Below are 21,297 nucleotides of genomic sequence, written 5' to 3' on the forward strand. Positions count from 1 at the left end.
GAACGGTAACGTTAGAGAATAAACGTCCGGAATTTTAAAACAAATCGGATACTCCGATATACGTTACAATAGTTAAGCATTGATGTTACAACTATTGTTTTTTCATGTTTCATAGTGAATGTTGCATGAAACATAGTATTCATGTTGTAGAAAAAATTTTCTATCATAGAGTCGAACAATGTAATTATTTTTACACATTATTTTTATGTTGTAAACAATGATAGCTGATGTTGCATTAGGTAATTTTTAATGTTTCGTCGAAGCGTTCGGAAAATTTCTATTTTCCCGTCCGAACGCTGCTGGGCGCTAGCACCGTTGGCTGAATGTAATACTTTAACATTTGCCATAATGCTGAATGTATTCTTGTGTAAAGTGCGCAACTAGATGTACTTTTGTGCAATTGGTTCCTAATATTTGAGAAATTGAGCCTTTTTTTTTTTGTCTACTGCGGCTTACGCTACACTGGGCCCACCGGCCAGCACAATCCAAAACCAGGTTCTCCTCCTCATGCAAAATCGAGTCATCTTGTGGCTCTTTCCACACGCCGCTCTCAGCAACACCCGTGGGGGTACGGCGCGGCGAGGCCCCGGCACAACTCATCTCCACCGCCCTCGTCCCCAGCCGCAGGCGCTCTTCCACCGAGGCAAGTTCTTCGCTTCTCCTCATTCATCCCCTGCTAGAGCCTAGAGACCACCTGTGCCACCATCTGCTCTTTCCGCAGGCGGTTGGTTCTATTCTATCCTCGATGCGCAGACTACCTGCTCCGCGCTTCGATTAGTTTTTGGCGCACAGCCCTGCTATTTCTTCACCAGATCATCTTGTTTATTCTTTGCGTTAGATTAGATTAGAGGGATTCACAGTGTAGATGAGCTCAGGACCTTGGCTAGAAGCCAGTCACTTCTAGATAAATCTCAGCTGTACCAACCCTGTTGTTGCGGTGTTTTCAGAGCACGCCGATTCCTCGCGAGTTGACCCCGGAGGAGGCGGGCAATGGGCAGCAACGCGGCGGAGAAGTTCAGGTTCTGCATTGACAGGGGCGGCACGTTCACCGACATCTACGCCGAGGTACCCGGGAGATCAGAGGGCTATGTCATGAAGCTTCTCTCCGTCGACCCGTCCAACTACGACGACGCGCCCATCGAAGGGATCAGGAGGATCCTGGAGGAGTTCACCGGGGAGAGGATCCCCCGGTCGTCCAAGATCCCCACCGGCAGGATCGAGTGGATCAGGATGGGCACCACTGTCGCCACTAACGCGCTTCTGGAGAGGAAGGGTGAAAGGATTGCCCTCTGTGTCACGAGGGGGTTTAGGGATCTGCTTCAGATCGGCAACCAGGCTCGGCCCAACATATTCGACCTCAAGGTGTCGAAGCCGTCGAATCTGTATGAGGAGGTGATTGAGGTTGACGAACGAGTTGAGCTTGTTCAGGAGGGGGATGGGTCATCTGTTGAGGGGATCTCTGGAGAATTGGTCAGGGTGGCGAAGCCTGTCGATGTGGAAGCGTTGAAGCCTTTGTTGAAAGGTTTGCTTGATAAAGGGATTAGATGCTTGGCAGTGGTGTTGATGCATTCGTATACTTATCCTAACCATGAGCTCCTGGTTGAGAAGTTAGCTCTGGAGATGGGATTCAAGCATGTGTCCTTGTCTTCGTCGCTGACACCGATGGTCCGTGCGGTACCTCGGGGCTTGACGGCTAGCGTGGACGCGTATCTGACACCAGTCATCAAGGAGTACTTGTCAGGATTCATGTCGAGATTTGAAGGGGGTTCTGAACAGGTGAATGTGCTATTTATGCAATCAGATGGAGGACTTGCACCGGAGAGGAGATTCTCTGGGCATAAAGCAGTATTGTCAGGTCCTGCAGGTGGTGTGGTTGGCTACTCACAGACCTTGTTTGAACTTGAGACAATGAAGCCGCTGATTGGGTTTGACATGGGAGGTACATCCACGGATGTGAGCCGCTATGATGGAAGCTATGAACAAGTTTTGGAGACCCAGATTGCTGGGGCAATAATTCAAGCTCCCCAGCTTGACATAAACACAGTGGCTGCTGGTGGTGGATCGAAGCTTAAGTTTCAGTTTGGTGCTTTCAAGGTTGGGCCAGAATCTGTTGGAGCACACCCTGGTCCAGTTTGTTACAGAAAAGGTGGTGACCTGGCAATTACTGATGCCAATTTGATTCTAGGAACTGTTATTCCTGAGTACTTCCCATCAATATTTGGTCCTAATGAAGATATGCCCCTTGATTATGAGGCTACAAGAAAGGCATTTGAGGATCTTGCTGCTGAGATCAACTCTCACAGAAAGAGTCAGGATCCATCAGTGAAGGACATGACAGTTGAAGAGATTGCGCTTGGGTTTGTCAATGTTGCAAATGAGACAATGTGCCGGCCTATACGCCAGTTGACAGAAATGAAGGGCCATGATACTAAGAACCATGCCCTCGCTTGTTTTGGTGGTGCCGGTCCTCAACATGCATGTGCTATGGCAAGGTCCTTGGGTATGTCTGAGGTGCTTGTTCACCGATATTGTGGAATACTGAGTGCGTACGGGATGGGCCTTGCTGATGTCATTGAAGACTTGCAAGAGCCTTACTCTGCTGTTTATAATGCCGATTCTGCTGCGGAGGCATCTAGAAGAGAATCCCTTTTAGTAAAACAAGTGAAAGAAAAGTTAAGAGAGCAAGGTTTTGTAGATGAGAGCATCAGGACTAATTCATACTTGAACTTGAGGTACGACGGAACTGATACCGCCATCATGGTAAAACAGCCAGAGCAAGGATCTGGAAATGACTATGCTACTGAGTTTGAAAAACTGTTTCAGCAAGAGTATGGCTTCAAATTGCTAAACAGGAAGATACTCATATGTGATGTGAGAGTTCAGGGTATTGGTGGTACAAACATCCTGAAGCCTCATGAATTGACACATATTTCAACAAAACCTGTGCAAGAAAGTTCGTGTCAGATTTATTTTTCATATGGATGGCAAGAAACTCCATTGTACAAACTTGAGAATCTAGGTTATGGCCATGTTTTGGAAGGCCCTGCAGTTATTATGAATGGAAATAGTACAGTGATAATAGAAAAGGACTGTAAAGCCATCATCACCAAGTATGGTAACATAAAAATTGAGATCAGTGCAGCTCCAAGCACAGTAAAAATATCTGAAGAAGTTGCAGACGTGGTCCAACTTTCTATTTTCAATCACCGGTTCATGGGTATTGCAGAACAGATGGGTCGGACACTTCAGAGAACTTCAATTTCCACTAACATAAAGGAAAGGCTAGACTTTTCTTGTGCTCTCTTTGGTCCAGATGGTGGCCTTGTTGCAAATGCACCTCATGTTCCTGTGCATCTAGGAGCCATGTCTAGTACGGTTCGCTGGCAGCTTAATTATTGGGGTGATAACCTGCATGAGGGTGATGTTCTCGTAACAAATCATCCGTGTTCAGGAGGGAGTCATCTGCCAGATATAACAGTTGTCACGCCAGTTTTCGATAATGGTAACCTTGTCTTTTTTGTTGCTAGTAGAGGCCACCATGCAGAGATTGGTGGTATCACCCCAGGAAGTATGCCTCCTTTCTCGAAATGTATTTGGGAGGAAGGTGCTGCCATCAAAACATTTAAACTTGTTGAAAGGGGTGTTTTCCAAGAGGAAGGAATAGTCCAGCTGCTGCAGTCACCTTGCTCAGATGAACTTTCTGGCTACAAGATCCCAGGAACACGTCGGATCCAGGATAATCTTTCTGATCTCCGTGCTCAGGTCGCAGCAAACCAGCGAGGAATAGCACTTATCAAAGAACTAATAAATCAGTATGGTTTGGCCACTGTGCAATCTTATATGAGCCATGTTCAAAAGAATGCTGAGGTTGCTGTGAGGGAGATGCTCAAGGCAGTTGCATCTCGAGTTCAAAAGGAGAATGGGTCCTGTGTTATTGAGGATGAAGATTATATGGATGATGGCTCAGTGCTCCACTTGAAGCTCACCCTTGATGCTAGTAAAGGTGAAGCTACAATTGACTTTGAGGGTACCAGTCCTGAGGTCTATGGCAACTGGAATGCTCCTGAAGCAGTTACAACAGCTGCTGTCATATACTGCCTACGGTGCTTGGTGGATGTGGATATACCGCTAAATCAAGGCTGCCTTGCTCCTGTGAAGATCCTCATTCCTAAAGGCTCTTTCCTTTCACCAAGTGACAAGGCTGCTGTGGTTGGTGGCAACGTGCTAACCTCTCAGAGAGTGACAGATGTTGTCCTAATGGCGTTCCAAGCCTGTGCCTGTTCTCAGGGCTGCATGAACAATTTGACCTTTGGAGATGACACCTTTGGTTACTATGAGACCATTGGAGGTGGCTGTGGAGCTGGGCCAACCTGGGATGGCACAAGTGGCGTTCAATGTCACATGACGAACACAAGGATGACTGATCCTGAGATCTTTGAACAGCGGTACCCTGTTCTCTTGCACAGATTCAGCATCAGGGAGAACAGTGGAGGTTCTGGTTTCCACAGAGGCGGTGATGGGCTTGTAAGGGAGATTGAATTCCGGCAGCCTATTGTTGTTAGCATTCTTTCTGAGAGGCGGGTGCATGCTCCCAGAGGACTCAAAGGAGGTGCACACGGTGCTCGTGGTGCAAACTATCTGGTCAGGAAAGATGGCAGAAAGATTTACCTTGGAGGAAAGAACACTGTAACAGTTAGTGCTGGCGATGTTCTTCAGATTTTCACACCTGGCGGTGGTGGCTTCGGCTCTCTTTGCTGATATTTTTGTGGATGCTGATGACATCTGCCTTTCTTCTTTTCTTTTCTTGCCTATGTACTCCCGTAGTTATATTTACACCCCTACTGAAATAAATTGCAACGAAACCGACAAACAAAACCTGGCAGGGATTCTTTCCAGGTGCTATCATTGCTCCCTGAGGCGTTGGAGTTGAATAAAAGCATGGTTGTTGCTTACTTGCTGTTGCTCATCGAAGATCTGTTATGTTGAACTAGTAATATTAAAAGGTATCGCTGATGATGTCGAGCTTTATTGCCCTCTTATGCCTGCATTCTTCAGCTTGTGATTTTATCATATCTTGGTATCAGTCGGAAATCACCTTGTTATTTTGCTTCTCGTTTATGTTAAACCATGCCTGCATAGCTCAGCTTGTGATTGTTGCTTCCTTGCTGCTGTTCTCCATAAATCTTTTATGTTAAACCAGTAATGTCCAAACAAATTGCTGACAATGAAGAGCTTTACTGCTCTCATGCCTGCATACCCCAGCTTGTGGTTGTTGCTTCCTATGCTGTGCCTAATTAGCAGTTCCAAAACTCAGATTGTTTCCAGTAAGTGCTTTTATGCCTTAAATTCTACCGTTTGTCACTAATCACAATTATCTGAGCCATTTTCTTACTTTGGGTGTGAGGGTGTCACACTTGTGGGGAAGTTTGGCATGAAAATTAGTAGCACATGGAAAAGGTGCAAAAAAAAAGTTGGTAAGTCAGAGCTGTGTTGTTGAACCAAACACATGTCTAAGAACCTTTGGTGTGCTTCATTTGTCGGGTCGGGTCGAGGTCTTTCAGGTTTCGGATAAAAAGATTTGGCCCGCGCCCAACCTATACCGATCATCGGGTCAGATTTTTTGGCCCGCACCCAACCCATCATATGGTTGGTCGGGTCAGGTTCAGGTTGGGTCAGGTCAAACCCATGTTTTTATGTGCAATTTTCGGATTGGGTTGGATTTTTCGAGTTTTTTTTTTCAAAAATTTTGGCCCATGCTCGACCCGTGTTTTAGATCGGGTCATAAATATCGGCCCGCACCCACCCAACATATTGAATGGGTTGGGTTGGGTTTTTTTCAGGTGGGTTGGGTCGGGTGGCCCATAGTCAGATCTAGGTGCGGGCGCTTAAGATGTGGCTAGCAACCAAACCTGTCGTGAACATACTGGTAATATTTCAATTCAATGAATTGTGAGACTTCGGTTAGACTGTACCAGAGGTTGTACATCTGTGTGCATGTCAAAGCAAAATTTACCATCATCAAAACTGTCTGTACACATTTTTAAAATAATGTGAATCCAGTATCAGAATATGTAGCGAAACTTGTATTCTGTAAGGCACTCTTGCATCCAATTTGATCTACATAGTTGTGCGGACTTGCTCATCAAAATCTTGCCAGGATTCAGAACTGCACAGGTTCCAGAGTATATTGTTCCAGTTGTTTAGGAAGGAGAAACATTTGTCGGTATATTGTTTGCCTCATATTCATGACTGCATTAGATTTATTCAGTAAAATCCTACTTGATAAGGAACTAATTAAACATTGTGGGTCATTCCTCCCCTTCAGTGATACACCTAACTGTGAAGATTAATCCTTGATCTCATATTCTAAGTTGAAGGGACAAAACGTTGATCTTTTTTCTGGTTGAAATAGCGAAGCTTGGAATCAAATGCAAATACACACGAGAAATTGAGGAAACAGAGACATTTCATTTTTTTTATGAATACAAGCTGGGAAAAGATATATTTAGTATTTGAAACTGATTGGCACTCTCTCCGTACAATGTAATAGACCAGTTGATTATAGGATCATACATTGATAACGAACTAGTGAGAATTCAAGGTGGCTATCAACTGTCCACTATAAAGATTAATATTTTGGTGTGAGACATGGAAGAAAAGAAATAAACTGATATGTGGCACTGTGCACATGAGCAGTATAAATTTGTTGACTTGATGTGTTTTCCCTTTTACACTGTACAATGGTTTTAAACCAATATGAAACCTCAGAATTTAGGTGCTACAGTAACACAACTAATAATTAACCAAATTAATACTAGGAAATATAGATTTTCGACTACTGGAAGTCTGGAATTCTGTTTTTGATCACTGAATGTGGAGGCAGTAGCATGCTGATGGTCTTTAGTATGGCTCAACTACATATATGTGGAGGCAATAGCATGCTGATGGTCCTGTTTATGGCTGCACTGCATATATGTGGAGGCATAGCATTCTGATAGTCCAGTTTAGTATGGCTGCATGTAATCCAACACCTGCTCTGCAAGAAAGCTCAGCTCACATTGCCTCACTTGTGAATCTAAAGTTGAGCTGAAAAGGTTCGTTGAACAGATAAATGATGCGCATTTTTCTCCAAAGAGTTTTTTCAGATCTTCTTGTATATTAGACTTGAAAGTTGCACCACAATTTCCAGAGTAAAGAAGCAGAAACTCTGAACATTTTAACCTGAAAAAAGAAAAAAAAATATGAGTCAAGCATTTTATATGGTGATAAAGACTGGAATGTGTCTGGGCTTGGAGTATGGACAGACCTTACATGGTCATCCCTGTTTGGATCTTTTACAATATCAGCAATTTTATTTAGCCCAAATTGTTCCTTGAAATCCTACACAGAGATCAGTAAGAGATCAAAGGAGCGATGCAGACATAAAAATTCAGCACTCAAGTTGCAGAAATAAGCTTTTCTTTCGAGACCTTGCCTAGGCAAGTGTTTCAATAAAACTGAAGAAAGAAGATAAGAAAAGGTTTCCCTACCATCTGATTTTCTGAACAATCCACCAGCAATGCTAAAAGAGTGTCCAAACATGCTCTTTGCTCAAGGATACCCCGAGTCATCAGTATATTCAGAACCACCTGACCATAATAAGCGCAATCGATGCAGTATTCAGATAGAAAGAGCACTAATAAAGCCAACAACCACATTCGCATAACTCTGGTGTTCAAGGAATCCAAAACCAGTTCTAGCGTTGCACCTCCTGGTTATGGCAACAGCCAACAACATGACTTCTCTTCATAGTGGCACAAGAACTAATCCCCCACCCCAAATGGTCTCTCGCCTCTCGTGCAAGGAACCATAACTCAGTAAGCTTGAACTGAACGTCTTCTGCCTGAGGCACTTTGCTAGGATCCTTGTGGTCACCAGCACTAGGAAGTAGGAACCGTACTAACATGAAACATTCACCCAGACCCTGAGCAAAAGCAGATGCCAGGACATGGACCTGAGGTGTTGGACCCACTTTTCCATGGCTGATGCTTAGGGGGTGTTTGTTTCTTTAGCACCTCCTAAAATTCCTGTCACATCGAATGTTTAGATACTAATCAAGAGTATTAAATATAGGCTAATTACAAAACCAATTGCACAGATGGAGACTAATTTGCGAGACGAATCTATTAAGCCTAATTAGTTCATGATTTGACAATGTGATGCTACAGTAAACATGTGCTAATGATGGATTAATTAGGCTTAATAGATTCGTCTCGTGAATTAGCCTTCATCTGTGTAATTAGTTTTATAATTAGCTCATGTTTAGTCCTCCTAATTAGTCTCCGAATATTCGATGTGACATAAATTTTAGTCGGGACTAAAGATCCAAACACCCCCTTAGCTACCCAGAACTACTCCCACTTTTATTTCAAAAAAAGAACTTCTCCCACAGTTCAGGCATCTCCAACTCCCCAACTGAAACGCCAGTACTTGATGTACTGAGAACGTTCCTGCGACAAATATGTGACAAGAATTTCCCAACTAACGGTAAAGGAAGGGCGGATCTGATGTACATTGGACAATGCAATGTCTGAACTACGACAATCATGCAAAATCTCCCAGGAGGCCAGGACGGAAGCGAAATGCTGGCAGAGCTGCGCCGATCGCGGCGAGGCCGTACCTTGACGGCATTGTAGCGGTGCGCCGCGGCGGCGCAGCCCGGGCAGAGGAGGCAGCAGCCCTGGAGCACCCTGAGCGCGAGCACGACCTCGGAGTCCGTGGCGGGGTTCCTGAGCCTGGCGGCGGCGGGCTCCATGCCCAGCACCTGCGCCACCGTCACCACCGCGTCGCCGGTCGCCTTGCGCAGGCTGTGCTCGAACAGCACCGGGACCACTGCACATAGTAGTAGAAGAGCCCAGTTCCGTTCGCATCAGGCATGATTGATTTGGTAAGGAAGAAGAAGCGAGGGGAGGGAAGAGACAGAGCCGAGAGACGAGAGGAGTAGCCGTGACGAACGACAGAGATGTGCGTGATGTGATGTGAACCTTGGAGGTCGCGGATGGCCTGGGAGTCGCGGAAGAGTCCGAGGTCGGCGTCGGCGGAGTGGAGGGCGCGGAGGAGCCCGCGGAGGCCGCGCAGGCGCAGGAAGGAGAACCCCGCGGCCGCGTCGCGGAGGCCGCACCGCAGCGACAGCGCCAGGTCGCGGTACATGCGCCGGCGCTCGGACTCCGTCGGCCGTCTCATCCCCGCCTGCTCCGCCCCCGGCATCGCTCACCCCCACCGCCGCGCCCGCGAGGCGTGGCGCCAGTCTCGTTAAATTCTTGCGGGGTCTGCGGCGCGGCACGGGCGAGGCTGGGTTTCCCGGTTTGATGGATGCGGGGCGAAGCGGGACGATCCCGTGACGTGTCGCGGACTCGCGGTCGTTGGCGCGCGCGCGTGCCTGTGCTTTGCTTCTCCTGGGGTGGGGTCGGGTGGCCCGTCTAATCGCCCGGGATCCCTGGCCCCACCTCCGCACCGCACGGTCACCGACTGCGGGAGTCTGATGAAAGTCTCCCTGAACACATGGCTCAGAATGCTCAGAATCTCGTTTATTTGGGACACGAGATTAAAGGATTTTTAGTCCCACATCAAATTCCCACCATCGACCACCTCCGGACTCTTTAATCCTGATCGGTAATATCAACGGGACTAAACGAGTCCTTTAGTTCCGATTGTAACGGCTAATGGGATAAAAGAATCTGATAAGACATTTACTTGAGGTTGAAAACACCAAACGGGACTAAAGACCCCCTTTAATCCCGGTTGGAATTAACATAATTCCAACCGGGACTAAAGAGGAACCTTTAGTTCGATTGGTGGTTCCAACCGAGACTAATAGACCGCTTTTCACGTAGCCCCACTCTTTCTCCACCTTATTTTCTTCTCTTCCTTTCTCCCTTCTCTTCTCTCCTCCTCCTCTCCCTTTCTTCCAGGCGGGCAAGCCACGGGTAGGCCTCCAGCGCGAGGCTGGCGCGAGTGGTGGGGTGAGGGCGGGGCACGCGGCGGCGGGGACCGCCTCCCGCTGCTAGGGGGCGATGGCAACCATGGCCAAGGCCATGGAGCGGCGTGCGGCCTGCGGTAGGAGTGCGGCGGTGGGGCAAAAGCGGCCCCACTTTTTTTATTATTTTTTGAATTTTAGTCCCGGACGAAATACACGGGATTAAGGGGGTGTTTGGTTCCCTTTGCTTATTTTTAGCACGTGTCACATCAAATGTTTAGATACTAATTAGGAGTATTAAACGTAGACTATTTACAAAACCCATTACATAAGTGGAGGCTAAACGGCGAGACGAATCTATTAAGCCTAATTAATCCATCATTAGCAAATGTTTACTGTAGCAACAAATTGTCAAATCATGGACTAATTAGGTTTAATAGATTCGTCTCGCCGTTTAGCCTCCACTTATGTAATGGGTTTTGTAAATAGTCTATGTTTAATACTCCTAATTAGTATCTAAACATTCGATGTGATGGGTGCTAAAAATAAGTCACCGGAACCAAACCAGGCCTAAAGATGGACACTTTTAGTCCCGGGTGAAATACACGGAACTAAAGATGGGTACTTTTAGTTCCGAATGATTAGTCCCGATTAGATTTTTGAGACCTATGTGTCTTTCCAACCGAAACTAAAAAAACCAATTTTCCACCCGTGATGAGACAACAGTGACATCAGATCACGTGAGAGCGAGTCAAAAAAAAAACTGAAGGCACGTGCGGCATCGTGGATTTCGAAACTGAAGGCAGATTAGAACGGTTTGTCAAATAAACGCACGCCATTGGAATTCTGCGGAGTTCCTGCTGCAAAAAGTTTGGAAAGAGAGAGAACCTCCGAGCAAAGCTCACCAGCCACCAGCCAGCGTAGAGAACTAGAGATGCTGACACTGTTGAACCAGCTAAGCGTCCGTAGCGTAGGCGATGGCTCCTTTACGCGCCGCTGTACGTCACGTATTGGGTATTCCGTTCCACGTCTTCTCCCGCTCATCCGTGCGGCGTGCCGGACTATCGCCTGTCGGTGCACTCATCTCAAGCTCTCAACTAATCTTAGCCTCTGCAGTGACCGGCAGGCCTGGTGACCGGCACGGCAGGTGGCTCGACCAGTGTCCGGACCATGGTGATGTACGCACTGGTGCACTAGCGTACGGCTTCATTTCCCCAAGTCCACAACAACAGTGGACCACTGGGCCGCTTCAAAATTTACAGCCAGCTTCTTCCTTCGGGTCAGCCCATTAACCTTCAAATTCTAAGCCCAAGTAACTTACTAGGTGGATGGTACTGTTCGGTCATCTCCAAAATGGGCCCAGCGCACTGCCCCGCTTCGCCGAGCATCGAGAAAGCTCCCCGCCCCGGCGCCCGCCGCTGCATATTGCCGTCGAGAGCGAAAGCGAACGCCGCCAGCCCGCCACCGAGGAGTGAGAAGCGCAAGAGCAGCGGAGCAGGGACCCTCGCGTGCGGGCGCAGCGATGCAGAGGGACGTCGTGGTCTCCGACCCCGCGGCCGCCGGGTCCTCGTCCTCCGCCGCCTCCTTCGCCGAGACCAGGGTCATCTGCCGCGTGTAAGCCTCGCCTCCCCCATGCGGTTTCTTCTTTCCTTTCCTGCTGCCGCGAAGCATCGGGTCCTGGCGGCTGATGCTACCTGCCTGCTCGTGCTGATGCGTGCCTCTGTGTGTGCCGCTTGCTTGCAGGTGCCAGAAGCAGTTCGCGCAGTACACCTGCCCCCGCTGCAACTCCCGGTACTGCTCGCTCCCGTGCTACAAGGTGCGGCCTTCTCTCGGTTCTCGTGTGCTATGGGTCGCATCCTCAACGACTTAGGGCTTTTATAATAGCCTTCGATGATTCCACGCTCTTGTTGTTCCCATGCCTGGGTTGCCTTCTGCAGACGCCCACAATGTGTTTGTCGAATTGCCGCAGTGGTTCTGGAAGCTTATAGACAATAAATACAGGCCCTGATTCCCGTGCAAAGGTGTAAATGTAAATAACATACACTACAATTTTCTTGTGATTCACATTAACCACATGGGAATTGTTAGCTTTGGCGTATCTATTTGATGCTGTACTTTCCAATGGCCACAATGAAATACTAGTGCATTTACGTTGCTTACTAGGATATCGAGTTTTTCTCATTCCATTGGTTAATGAAAATCATGGTAGAAGGCTAGAAGCTGAAACATTGCTTTGCTGTGCTAGAATTTAACAATATCCATTTACTAAATTAAAGGACTAAAAGAGCAATCCAAAAGTGTTAAAAGAAGTTTATACATCATAGTTTCCAATTTGAATGTTCCCTTTTAGTGAATCTCAAGTACACACACTTTGGATCAGTTAACATCTCAAGTAACAATATGTTGTAGAGTTCATCAAAGAAGGTCTAATTGCAGGCCTGAGTGGATCAATTTGTCTGTTTGAGATTACCAATCAGTTTCTGAAAGAAACTATTTGTTCATTCATGCACAAAACAAGCTTCTGACTTATGCAACTGCTTGTGTTGTGATTATATACTATTCAAACTGAGGAGACCAAGACATTCTTTTATATTCATTGAAGCTGTCAAGTTTGTGTACCTTCTTTTCTATGCTCGCAGATGCGAAGGAATATCAGTGTTTTCAGTGGTTGCAGCTGATTTTGCACTGCGGAGCCTTCTTTTTGTTATATAACTTCTAATAATTTTCTTGATTCTTGTTTAATAGGGGCATAGCCTTCAATGCACTGAATCCTTCATGCGCGAGAATGTTATGGATGAGCTTAAGCAGATGCAACCTGAAGATGAATCAAAGAAAAAGATGCTAGATATCCTCAAGCGGCTCCACTTGGAAGAAGAGATGGAGTCGGATGGTGAAGATGGTATGTTTGGCGATTTGGGCCTATGCCGTTGTTCTATCTTCCTTTTTTGTAAATAAAAGCTAGAGGTTCACAATTGCAGTTTTTTCTATTAAAATAATTGCTTAGGAGGATAAAACTACTTGTTTCTCCATGCACATGCATTATGGTATTTTCCTGGTTATAGCTAGTAGAGTTATGATCACTTGTCTGTTCTGATTTTTTTTTCCTTTGGGTAATTATGGATAAATCCTATTGGCATGCTAAACTTTTTTTTTGTCATGCAGAGCCGATGTTGTCGGAGGAACTTATTCAAAAAGTTATGTCTGGTATGTTATGTTCACTTTTCATGCCGTTCTAAATGTGACAACACAGTAGGTTTCTGCAGTAGTATAATATGTTCTTTAGTATGTATGAAAGTGTTGATTTTCTTTAAACAATCTTACCTCATTCTTAATTGCAATTCCTTTGTGAACTTTAGTTGAGAATTCAGCATTAACCTGTTGGATTTTCCTAGATAACTAACTAGGCCGTCAAATGCTGATGATTGGTGGCAACTCCAATTTTCTGATGTTTCCTTCTGTCCAATTTTTTTCATGATTTATGTTCCTAGAAATGCAGTATAGGCATATAGCATACTAGCAGTATCCATGTTATCTTCATTTTACTCATTCGTCCTTCCACATTTTGGGTGATATTTATTCCCTAATCATTTTAGACTGTAAGTTTGTTAGAACCAGTAAATATTGCTATGCACGTCAAGATTTTAGTTGGTCGCTCATTGGGCTTGTATTTCTCTGTTGTTTCTACCATACAGGGGAAGAGATAAAGCTTGAAGACCTCTCTGATGATGAAATCAAACGATTTCGTCAAGCTCTGGCCTCAGGTGAACTCAGCAAGATGATCGAACCATGGACACCATGGTGGAAAACGCCGTCTGCTAGATCGATACCCCTTAGCCCTGATGGAATCCAGCTTATCAGACAAGTGAACACAAAAGGCACTGCTACATCAGATCCAATGACTGACCAAGAGCCTAGCATCAATGAAATCCCAGAAGGACCAGAATCTCCTCTCCCATCGCTGAAACAGCTAACAAGGGCAGAGCCATCGCCTCTGCTTGCCGTTCACTTGGTTGACATTCTGTACAGTTACTGCTTCACGCTTCGGCTCTACAATGGTGATTGGCATTCTGATCCTTTGGGGGCTTCAACTGTTGCCCTGTCTATGTCTAAAGTCATGGGAGAGGATGCTAAACCTGAGACAGTACCCGAAGCACTCACAGCCTGCATAGAGGAGACATGCTCACCTGCTTACAGGCACACCGGCGGGTTCAGGCTTGCTATCGGGCTTGTGGAAGATATCATCACCATTCTCTCCTTGGGACACAATGCACTTGTATGCGCACTAAGTGACTTCCATCAACTCATTGAGGCTGGTAAGAGAATGCTCAAGGCAGAGAAAGTGGGCAAGACACAGAGCACCCAGAGCTCTTCGAAGCTTCGTGGTGCAGCTAGGAAGCTATTCTTCATGACTTGTTGGGTCCATGAGCAGCCAGGCGAGGCCTGGCCACCTTTAGCTCGGATCGTCGAAGTACAGAAAGCATCTCTTGAGGAGTTGGACACTGGGAATTGTAAGGCGGATAAAAAGAGCAAGCAGCAATCCAAGGTTCTTATTGAGGAGCTGTAGCCTGTAGGCATGTGGATGTAGTGCTGGATTACGAAGCTCTGTACCCTTTGCAAGTTTGTCTCTCTCAGGCTGAATCCAAAAAGGACCATCTTCACCCTGTAATGCAGTGGCTTGTGTATACACACTCTAATCTTGTTGAAGAAAACTGTGTACAAGTCTGAAATCCTGTTTAAAGTGATCCTAATTGATGAGATTTTTTGCATGTCCATGCTTGTTCTTGTGTAAGGCCTGATTGGTTGGGTTCCAATTTTTGCCCAACCAAAATCATGGCATGCCTAGAAATTTTAGCTATCAATTGGTTCATTACAAAAATTAGCGTGCCAATGTTTATAGTTAAGGTAAGTTACTAGAAATTTCTTGAAACTCAAAAGGTGGAAAGTATTGATTTGGTACCAAATCAAATGGATTCTAAAATTTCTCGCTCTAACTTTGGGCATGCCCTGATTTTAGTAGGCCAATGGCCAATAGCTTGGCAAGAATTGGAACTGCAGTCCAGAAATTCATGACTGTAAGATTCTGCAGTCTTTCCTTTGACTTTGTGTCGCGCCCGTCATCTTGAAACTGAAAGGTACGGCAATTACGCCGTTGTTTACCTGCAGGGCTACTTTTGCAGCTTTACGGAGACATATCGTTTATCAGGTCTTGTTTAGTTGCCTAATTTTGAGGTGCTCAAATTACTATAGCAACACTGTAGCGTTTCGTTTGTATTTGTAAATTATTATTCAAATATTGACTAATTAGGCTCAAAAGATTCGTCTCGCAAAATACAACAAAACTATGCAATTAGTTTTGATTTCGTCTACATTCAGTACTTCATGCATATACCGCAAGTTTGATGTGATGGGAAGTCTTCTTTTTGCACAGTGTACTAGCACTGAAGAACAATCTTTTTTTTTTTTTTGAAACTACACTGATGAAGAACAATCTAGAGCAGCCACGACCGCAGACAGCAGGCACGCAGACGCGGCAGGTCGTGACAGTGGTCTCTGCTGGGCTGACGCTGAAAGCCAAGCTTCTGAGCTTCAGACGGTTGCAATCGGCCAACTGTCGGCAGGACGTGACTCGTGAGATAGGCCGATAGCATCGCTTCTCCTTGTTGCAGCTGTTTGCGGACGGCTCTACAGCCAATCAAACAAGTAGCAGCAGTACATTTTTTCTGCAGCGCTGCAGCATAAAAAAACACAGGCAATAAAAATAAAACTACTGTGTTTCGTTACAAATAGATTTCATCCAAAACAGAGTGTATTTGTGAACAAATCGATTTTATCTCTGAATTCCATCATCATCCCCGGGACGAAAAGGAGTGAGAAAAAAAAACTGAGACCTGGTTTGGTTTCCTGCTTATTTTTAGCAACCATCACATCAAATGTTTAGATACTAATTAGAAGTATTAAACGTAGACTATTACAAAACTCATTACATAAGTGGAGGCTAAACGACGAGACAAATCTATTAAGCCTAATTAGTTCATGATTTGACAATGTGTTGCTACAGTAAATATTTGCTAATGATAGATTAATTAGGCTTAATAGATTCGTCTCGCCGTTTAGCCTCCACTTATGTAATTGGTTTGAAATAGTCTACATTTAATACTCCTAAGTATCTAAACATTCGATATGACACGTGCTAAAAATAAGCAAAATTAACCAAACGCTCCTAACGCGTATTCGCGCAGTGCAGTAAACGCTTCCGCAAGAATACCGGCACGCCGTTTCGGCTCTGCTTTATCGCGGCGCCCCGAGGGGAAGACGAGCAGACGTCAGCACTGACCCGGCTCCCGCAACCGCATCTCCCCCGTCTTCTCGTTCCTCCTAGTTCCTAACCACCACCGGCACCGCCGTCCCCAATCGCCAAACCCTAGCCCCGCCCTCGCCGCCGGCGGCCATGGCCGAGACCGTCGACGACAAGGTCAGCTACTTCCAGGCCGTCACCGGCATCTCCGACCCGGACCTCTGCACGGAGATCCTCGCGGCCCACAACTGGGACCTGCAGGTCGCGGTGTCCTCCATCACCGCCAACCCCTCCTCCCCCTCCGCCTCCGCCTCCACGTCCTCGCGGGAGCCGGCCCCGTCCGCCCCGCTGGCAGATGCGGAGTTCGTCGCGCCCCCGCCGCCGATGCCGCCGCCGCCCCAGCAGCAGCAGCAGCAACAGCAGCAGCCGGGGATCGCGTGGAAGCTGGTGACGCTCCCCTTCTATGTCGTCTCGGGCGGGGTCGGGCTCGTCGCCGGTACCTTCCGCCTCGGCGCCTGGGTCGCCGGGGGCGTGCTGTCCCGCTCCCTCTCCCTCCTCGGCCTCGCGGGGCAGGCCGGCGGGGACCGCCTGCTCGAGCTGCCGCCGTCCGCCGCCGAGGCGGCTGACTTCGTCGCGGAGTTCGAGCGCGAGTTCGGCGCCGCCCGCGGTCCGCGCTTCGTGGCCGAGGGGTTCTCCGACGCGCTGCAGCGAGCGCAGCGGGAGTTCAAGCTCTTGTTCGTGTATCTCCACTCTCCTGATCACCCGGATACCCCCGCCTTCTGCGGCGGCTGCCTCTGCGCCGAGCCCGTCGCGGCCTTCATAGATGAGAACTTCGTTGCGTGGGGTGGTAGCATCAGAAGGACTGAAGGGTTCAAGATGAGTAACAGCCTGAACGCGTCGAGGTTCCCGTTTTGTGCTGTGGTCATGGCTTCTACGAACCAGAGAATCATGCTATTGCAGCAGGTATGGTGTTGAAATGACCCCTGTTGGGGCTGGAAATAAGTTTAAGCTTTCATATAGTTAGGATTTTGCTGTATTCAGTCGATTTGGGGTTTTTGGTTCTTTTGGTTAGCACATCAATGATACTGAAGGTGTGTGTGAAACCATTAGATTCAGTGGACTTAGGTCAGTGGTGCTTACCATTGTTGCTAGGTACTATTAGTGACTCGAAGGTGTGTGCTGTAGACCTAGATCACATAGTTGCCGAAGTTAGCCTATTGTTATGCTTATGGGCTCGGTGCCGGTTATAGTAAGAAAGGAGGATGTTGCTGCCTCCTGCTTGATAGTGTTGTTAGATTGTTTTATGAATTGTTTATGTTGCCATAACTGAATTAGGAATTTGGATTGTTTGCAATTTAGTTCTTGAGCTAGATGTTGTATTTCCTATTTGAGATAGCAGCTGTAACAACTGTAATGCTCCCCTCTGTAAGGTAACACTTTATACTCTGTACCTTTATTTAGGTAGTATGCATGCATGTCATCAAGTGACATGCTCACCAGAAAAAATTATCTATGTATGGCATGCTTGGCTGTGTTCATGCTTTGGAATGGTACTTTAAACTGGACTTGAAGTCTAGAGTTGGACAAGGGAATATAGTTTCTGCTCCAATTTTATCCCACTAGATAGTGTTTTGAGATTGTTCTGAAAGTGTTTATGTTGCCATAACTGAATTAGGGATTTGTAGTGTTTGTAGTTTAGTTTCTTGAGCCAGATTTATATTTCCAATTTTAGATAGCAGCTGTAACAACTGTAATGTTGCCCTCTGTAAGGGAACACCTTATATACTGTACCTTTTGTTAGGTATGCATGCATGCTAAGTGATCTGCACCCAAAAAGAAAAACTATCTACCTATGGCATGTTTGGCTGTGTTCATGCTGTGGAATGGTACATGAAACTGGAGTTAAAAGTTTAGATTGGACAACGGAATATAGTTTTCTTTATTTCACTCCTTTGTTTTTGATCTTGATTTCCAATCCCTTGGGAATAATCTCTTGGGAGTAAATTGATGGGATTCGCACACCCATGAATTCCAAATCCTGAAACCCTTGAATCTATATCCACCAACCAGACAAGGGGGGAAATAGTCCAGCTGCTCATTCCCATTTTCCACCCACCAATTTGCACAAGACCTTATTGTAGATCACTGGATGCATTTACATGATGCTTCTCTGACTCCATTCAGTTGAAATTTTGTGTGATAAATCTAATGTATTTTTGCTGCGACTGCTCAAAGAGTCATGAACAAAAGCTGATCTGGCAATATTTTTATATTGTATAAGAATTTGAGCAAAGCACTGCTATTGTGGTACTGACTATTTGACTGATGTTTACATCTGATTACAATTAGTGGATGATATATTTTCTTTGTACAGCTAAATTGATATATGAAAAGAAATCATCTGGTTCATCTTATCCATTTCGTCCAAGTTTCTAACTGCTGAATAGACTGCGCACTGTTGATAATAAGTCCATTAGTTTTGTTATTCGCACATTCAACTGCATATCCTGTAATTTAGGGACCTGATTTCTGATTATGCATTGTTGCTCCATTCTAATGGATCATCCTACATCTGGTTAACATTGGTGTGATTTTAATCAGTGCAGCCTAAACTTAGTTTTATGGCAAAATTTTATTTAATATTCTTAGGTCCCCCCTTTCCTCCATTTACAAGTATTGATGCTAATGCCACTGGAACTTGAGAAGATTATAAAGCTAACATCATTTTTTTCCCGAAAGATTGGCCTCCTTACATTACGCTTCAGTGAAATAGAGCATCTAATCAACACTAGTAGTCTGATCCTTGATGGAGCCAGGGCTTTTCAGGCTTGAGGTCTTGCTATCATTTAGTAATGTTTGTGTAACTGTATGGTATGTGTTTGGTCATAAAACTGTTGAAATACATTTATTTTACCATATAAAATTGATCTGTGTTGGGGCCTTGGGGGTATATTATACGATTGGCTTGTAAAACTGTCAAAATGGTTTACTCTTGCACCATTTAGAGTTGATTAGTATTGCTTATGTAATTTATATTCATCTTCCAAAGGTTGAAGGGCCTAAGTCACCTGAAGAGATGATAACAATTCTTCAACGGGTTGTTGAAGAATGTGCTACATCACTCGTTGCTGCCAGGATTGAAGCTGAAGAGAGGCTAAATAATCAGCGTTTACGTGAAGAGCAAGATGCTGCTTACAGAGTTGCACTTGAAGCCGACCAGGTATCCTAAGCTACATGAGAAGTGTGCACTTTACATTACTGATATTTGACAGTAGAAACGTACGTTGTATATCTCTGAAAGGAACTTATGGTGGGGTTGGTCAACAATGTGGGCTGGAGGGTGGTTATGTGGATTGCCTTATCTATATGCGAGAGCATTTCATTTTTTGTCTAGTGAGGGAAATTTTACCTTCAAGTCTTATATTTGTCCACAGTGTATTCTATCCCATAATACATCAGTTAAGGTGCGGACTTAGGCAGAGTGTGGAAACATGATCCTAATTTTCGGCTAGTATTGGATTTTTTTTTCCTGATAACACTAGTTTATAACACTTGTTTTTTGAAAATTACTAGGCCAGGGAACGTGAAAGGCAAGAGGAACTGGAAAGACGTGAAAGAGAGGCTGCAGAAGCTGAGAGAAAACGTAAAGAGGAAGAGGAAGCTCTAGCGAGGGCAGCCCAAGAAGCAGCTGAAAAGGAAGCTGCTCTTGCAAGGAGGAGGCAAGAGAAGGCCATGGCTCTTGGGGCTGAACCTGAGAAAGGGCCTGGTGTTACTCGGGTATGTTTAACATTCTTTATTCGTCTTTTTTGACAACCTTTTTTCAATTCTTACTCTAGGATAATATGCTCAGTTTGATGTCATTCTGGTCTTTGAGGCATTTTTTCTATTTGATGCCTACCAAACATCATCGCTGTTCATGCAAATTCTGTGCTACCATCCATCTTGATTCTTGAAATACTTGTTAATTTTGAAAACAAAGGCTAGCTTGAAATTTGATGTTTGCCTGCTCGCACCCGGCATTTTCTGAACGGGAGTTACATGTTACTAGTTGTAACAGTGTATTCATGTATGCGAATTCCTGTGGAACTAACTAGTGACATTCTGATTATGTTGCAGGTTCTCATAAGGTTTCCGACTGGAGAACGCAAAGAGCGGAGATTCCACAGCTCCGCCGCCATCACTTCCCTCTATGACTACGTCGATTCTTTGGATCTCTTGAAAGCAGAGAAGTACAGCCTAGTTTCGAATTTCCCACGGGTCACATACGGTCCAGAGAAGCACTCCCTGACACTGGAGGAAGCAGGCTTGCATCCGCAGGCGAGCCTGTTTATTGAGATAGAACAATGATGTTGTAAGTTCAGAAAACTAAAACTCGCAAGTATAGGGTGCTGCTTTTTCGAATTTGTTCAACCACAGTTAAGGATTCCCAGATGTATTACCCCACAGGTGCATGTTTTTTTTTTGTACTCGTTCATTCAATAAATTCACCTTTACCATATATCAGCTGACCGCAGCTAGGTCTTGTAATTGTTGAAGTCCGTTGAAGTTGTGACTACATTCCTCAAGCCCTAGGTACCATGCAAAACTGAAATGCTTGTGGCTATAAATGATTGCTCCCGTTCTCGTTAAGCTCCTTCAACACGTTCCGATTTCTGAAACTTCACTACAGGGTCCACATCTGACGCAGTCCCTCTAGCTGTAGAGGTGCTGCAAGGCCTGGGATAGGAGCAGGCGAGCAGCCAGACAGGCACGCGGTGAGCATACTGCCAATGTGCCATGTGTTGCCTTGGAAGAAGAACAAGGGCTCGGGCATCCGTAGGAAGAGGAAAACGATTCGATTGACTTGTCCTCTCAGTCTCAGCAATTCCCTATAGAATAAACCACCAGGTTCCTAGATCTAATTGGAAGACTCAGTATTCGATTGACTTGTCCTTTGGAATTGCTGAGAAAGGTTTTAGGAATCCGAATCTAGGAATAAGTTGGAGAAAATACTTTACTACTACTATTAGTAGGTTGTTTTGTCTTAGGTTGTTTTGTCTTTTCTAGA

General features: G+C 45.6%; 4 protein-coding genes across 4 annotated transcripts; 3 read left to right on the forward strand and 1 right to left on the reverse strand.

Annotated features, from left to right (window-relative positions):
- Window positions 1–499: 499 nt before the first annotated feature.
- On the forward strand, window positions 500–4,952 carry LOC117837378 (5-oxoprolinase 1). Its single transcript, XM_034716992.2, has 2 exons — window positions 500–643; window positions 948–4,952. The coding sequence occupies exon 2, from the start codon at window positions 991–993 to the stop codon at window positions 4,756–4,758; it is 3,768 nt and encodes a 1,255-aa protein (XP_034572883.1). The 5' UTR covers window positions 500–643; window positions 948–990; the 3' UTR covers window positions 4,759–4,952.
- Window positions 4,953–6,689: 1,737 nt separating this feature from the next.
- LOC117837379 (uncharacterized) lies at window positions 6,690–9,649 on the reverse strand. Its single transcript, XM_034716993.2, has 5 exons — window positions 9,024–9,649; window positions 8,660–8,871; window positions 7,530–7,628; window positions 7,307–7,380; window positions 6,690–7,221 (listed from the first exon to the last, which is right to left on the reverse strand). The coding sequence occupies exons 1-5, from the start codon at window positions 9,244–9,246 to the stop codon at window positions 7,005–7,007; spliced, it is 825 nt and encodes a 274-aa protein (XP_034572884.1). The 5' UTR covers window positions 9,247–9,649; the 3' UTR covers window positions 6,690–7,004.
- A 1,678-nt stretch (window positions 9,650–11,327) lies between these two features.
- LOC117835595 (uncharacterized) lies at window positions 11,328–14,721 on the forward strand. The gene is made up of 5 exons (XM_034714951.2): window positions 11,328–11,569; window positions 11,699–11,771; window positions 12,701–12,854; window positions 13,118–13,159; window positions 13,648–14,721. The coding sequence occupies exons 1-5, from the start codon at window positions 11,478–11,480 to the stop codon at window positions 14,517–14,519; spliced, it is 1,233 nt and encodes a 410-aa protein (XP_034570842.1). The 5' UTR covers window positions 11,328–11,477; the 3' UTR covers window positions 14,520–14,721.
- A 1,537-nt stretch (window positions 14,722–16,258) lies between these two features.
- Window positions 16,259–20,748, forward strand: LOC117840309 (plant UBX domain-containing protein 10). Its single transcript, XM_034720801.2, has 4 exons — window positions 16,259–17,213; window positions 19,300–19,470; window positions 19,824–20,027; window positions 20,367–20,748. Exons 1-4 carry the CDS (start codon window positions 16,404–16,406, stop codon window positions 20,595–20,597), a joined length of 1,416 nt encoding a protein of 471 aa, XP_034576692.1. The 5' UTR covers window positions 16,259–16,403; the 3' UTR covers window positions 20,598–20,748.
- The last annotated feature ends 549 nt before the right edge of the window (window positions 20,749–21,297 follow it).

Source organism: Setaria viridis, chromosome 9, assembly GCF_005286985.2.
Source record: "Setaria viridis chromosome 9, Setaria_viridis_v4.0, whole genome shotgun sequence".
In the NCBI taxonomy this organism is placed as follows: domain Eukaryota; kingdom Viridiplantae; phylum Streptophyta; class Magnoliopsida; order Poales; family Poaceae; genus Setaria; species Setaria viridis.

Coding starts and splice junctions, on each gene's coding strand:
- LOC117837378 (XM_034716992.2), top strand. CDS start 991: ATGGGCAGCAACGCGGCGGAGAAGTTCAGGTTCTGCATTGACAGGGGC.
- LOC117837379 (XM_034716993.2), bottom strand. CDS start 9,246: ATGCCGGGGGCGGAGCAGGCGGGGATGAGACGGCCGACGGAGTCCGAG. Junction 8,872..9,023: donor GGCCATCCGCGACCTCCAAG/GTTCACATCACA, acceptor TACTATGTGCAG/TGGTCCCGGTGCTGTTCGAG. Junction 7,381..7,529: donor ATTGTTCAGAAAATCAGATG/GTAGGGAAACCT, acceptor ATCTCTGTGTAG/GATTTCAAGGAACAATTTGG.
- LOC117835595 (XM_034714951.2), top strand. CDS start 11,478: ATGCAGAGGGACGTCGTGGTCTCCGACCCCGCGGCCGCCGGGTCCTCG. Junction 12,855..13,117: donor GGAGTCGGATGGTGAAGATG/GTATGTTTGGCG, acceptor TTTGTCATGCAG/AGCCGATGTTGTCGGAGGAA. Junction 13,160..13,647: donor TATTCAAAAAGTTATGTCTG/GTATGTTATGTT, acceptor TCTACCATACAG/GGGAAGAGATAAAGCTTGAA.
- LOC117840309 (XM_034720801.2), top strand. CDS start 16,404: ATGGCCGAGACCGTCGACGACAAGGTCAGCTACTTCCAGGCCGTCACC. Junction 19,471..19,823: donor TTGCACTTGAAGCCGACCAG/GTATCCTAAGCT, acceptor GAAAATTACTAG/GCCAGGGAACGTGAAAGGCA. Junction 20,028..20,366: donor AAGGGCCTGGTGTTACTCGG/GTATGTTTAACA, acceptor ATTATGTTGCAG/GTTCTCATAAGGTTTCCGAC.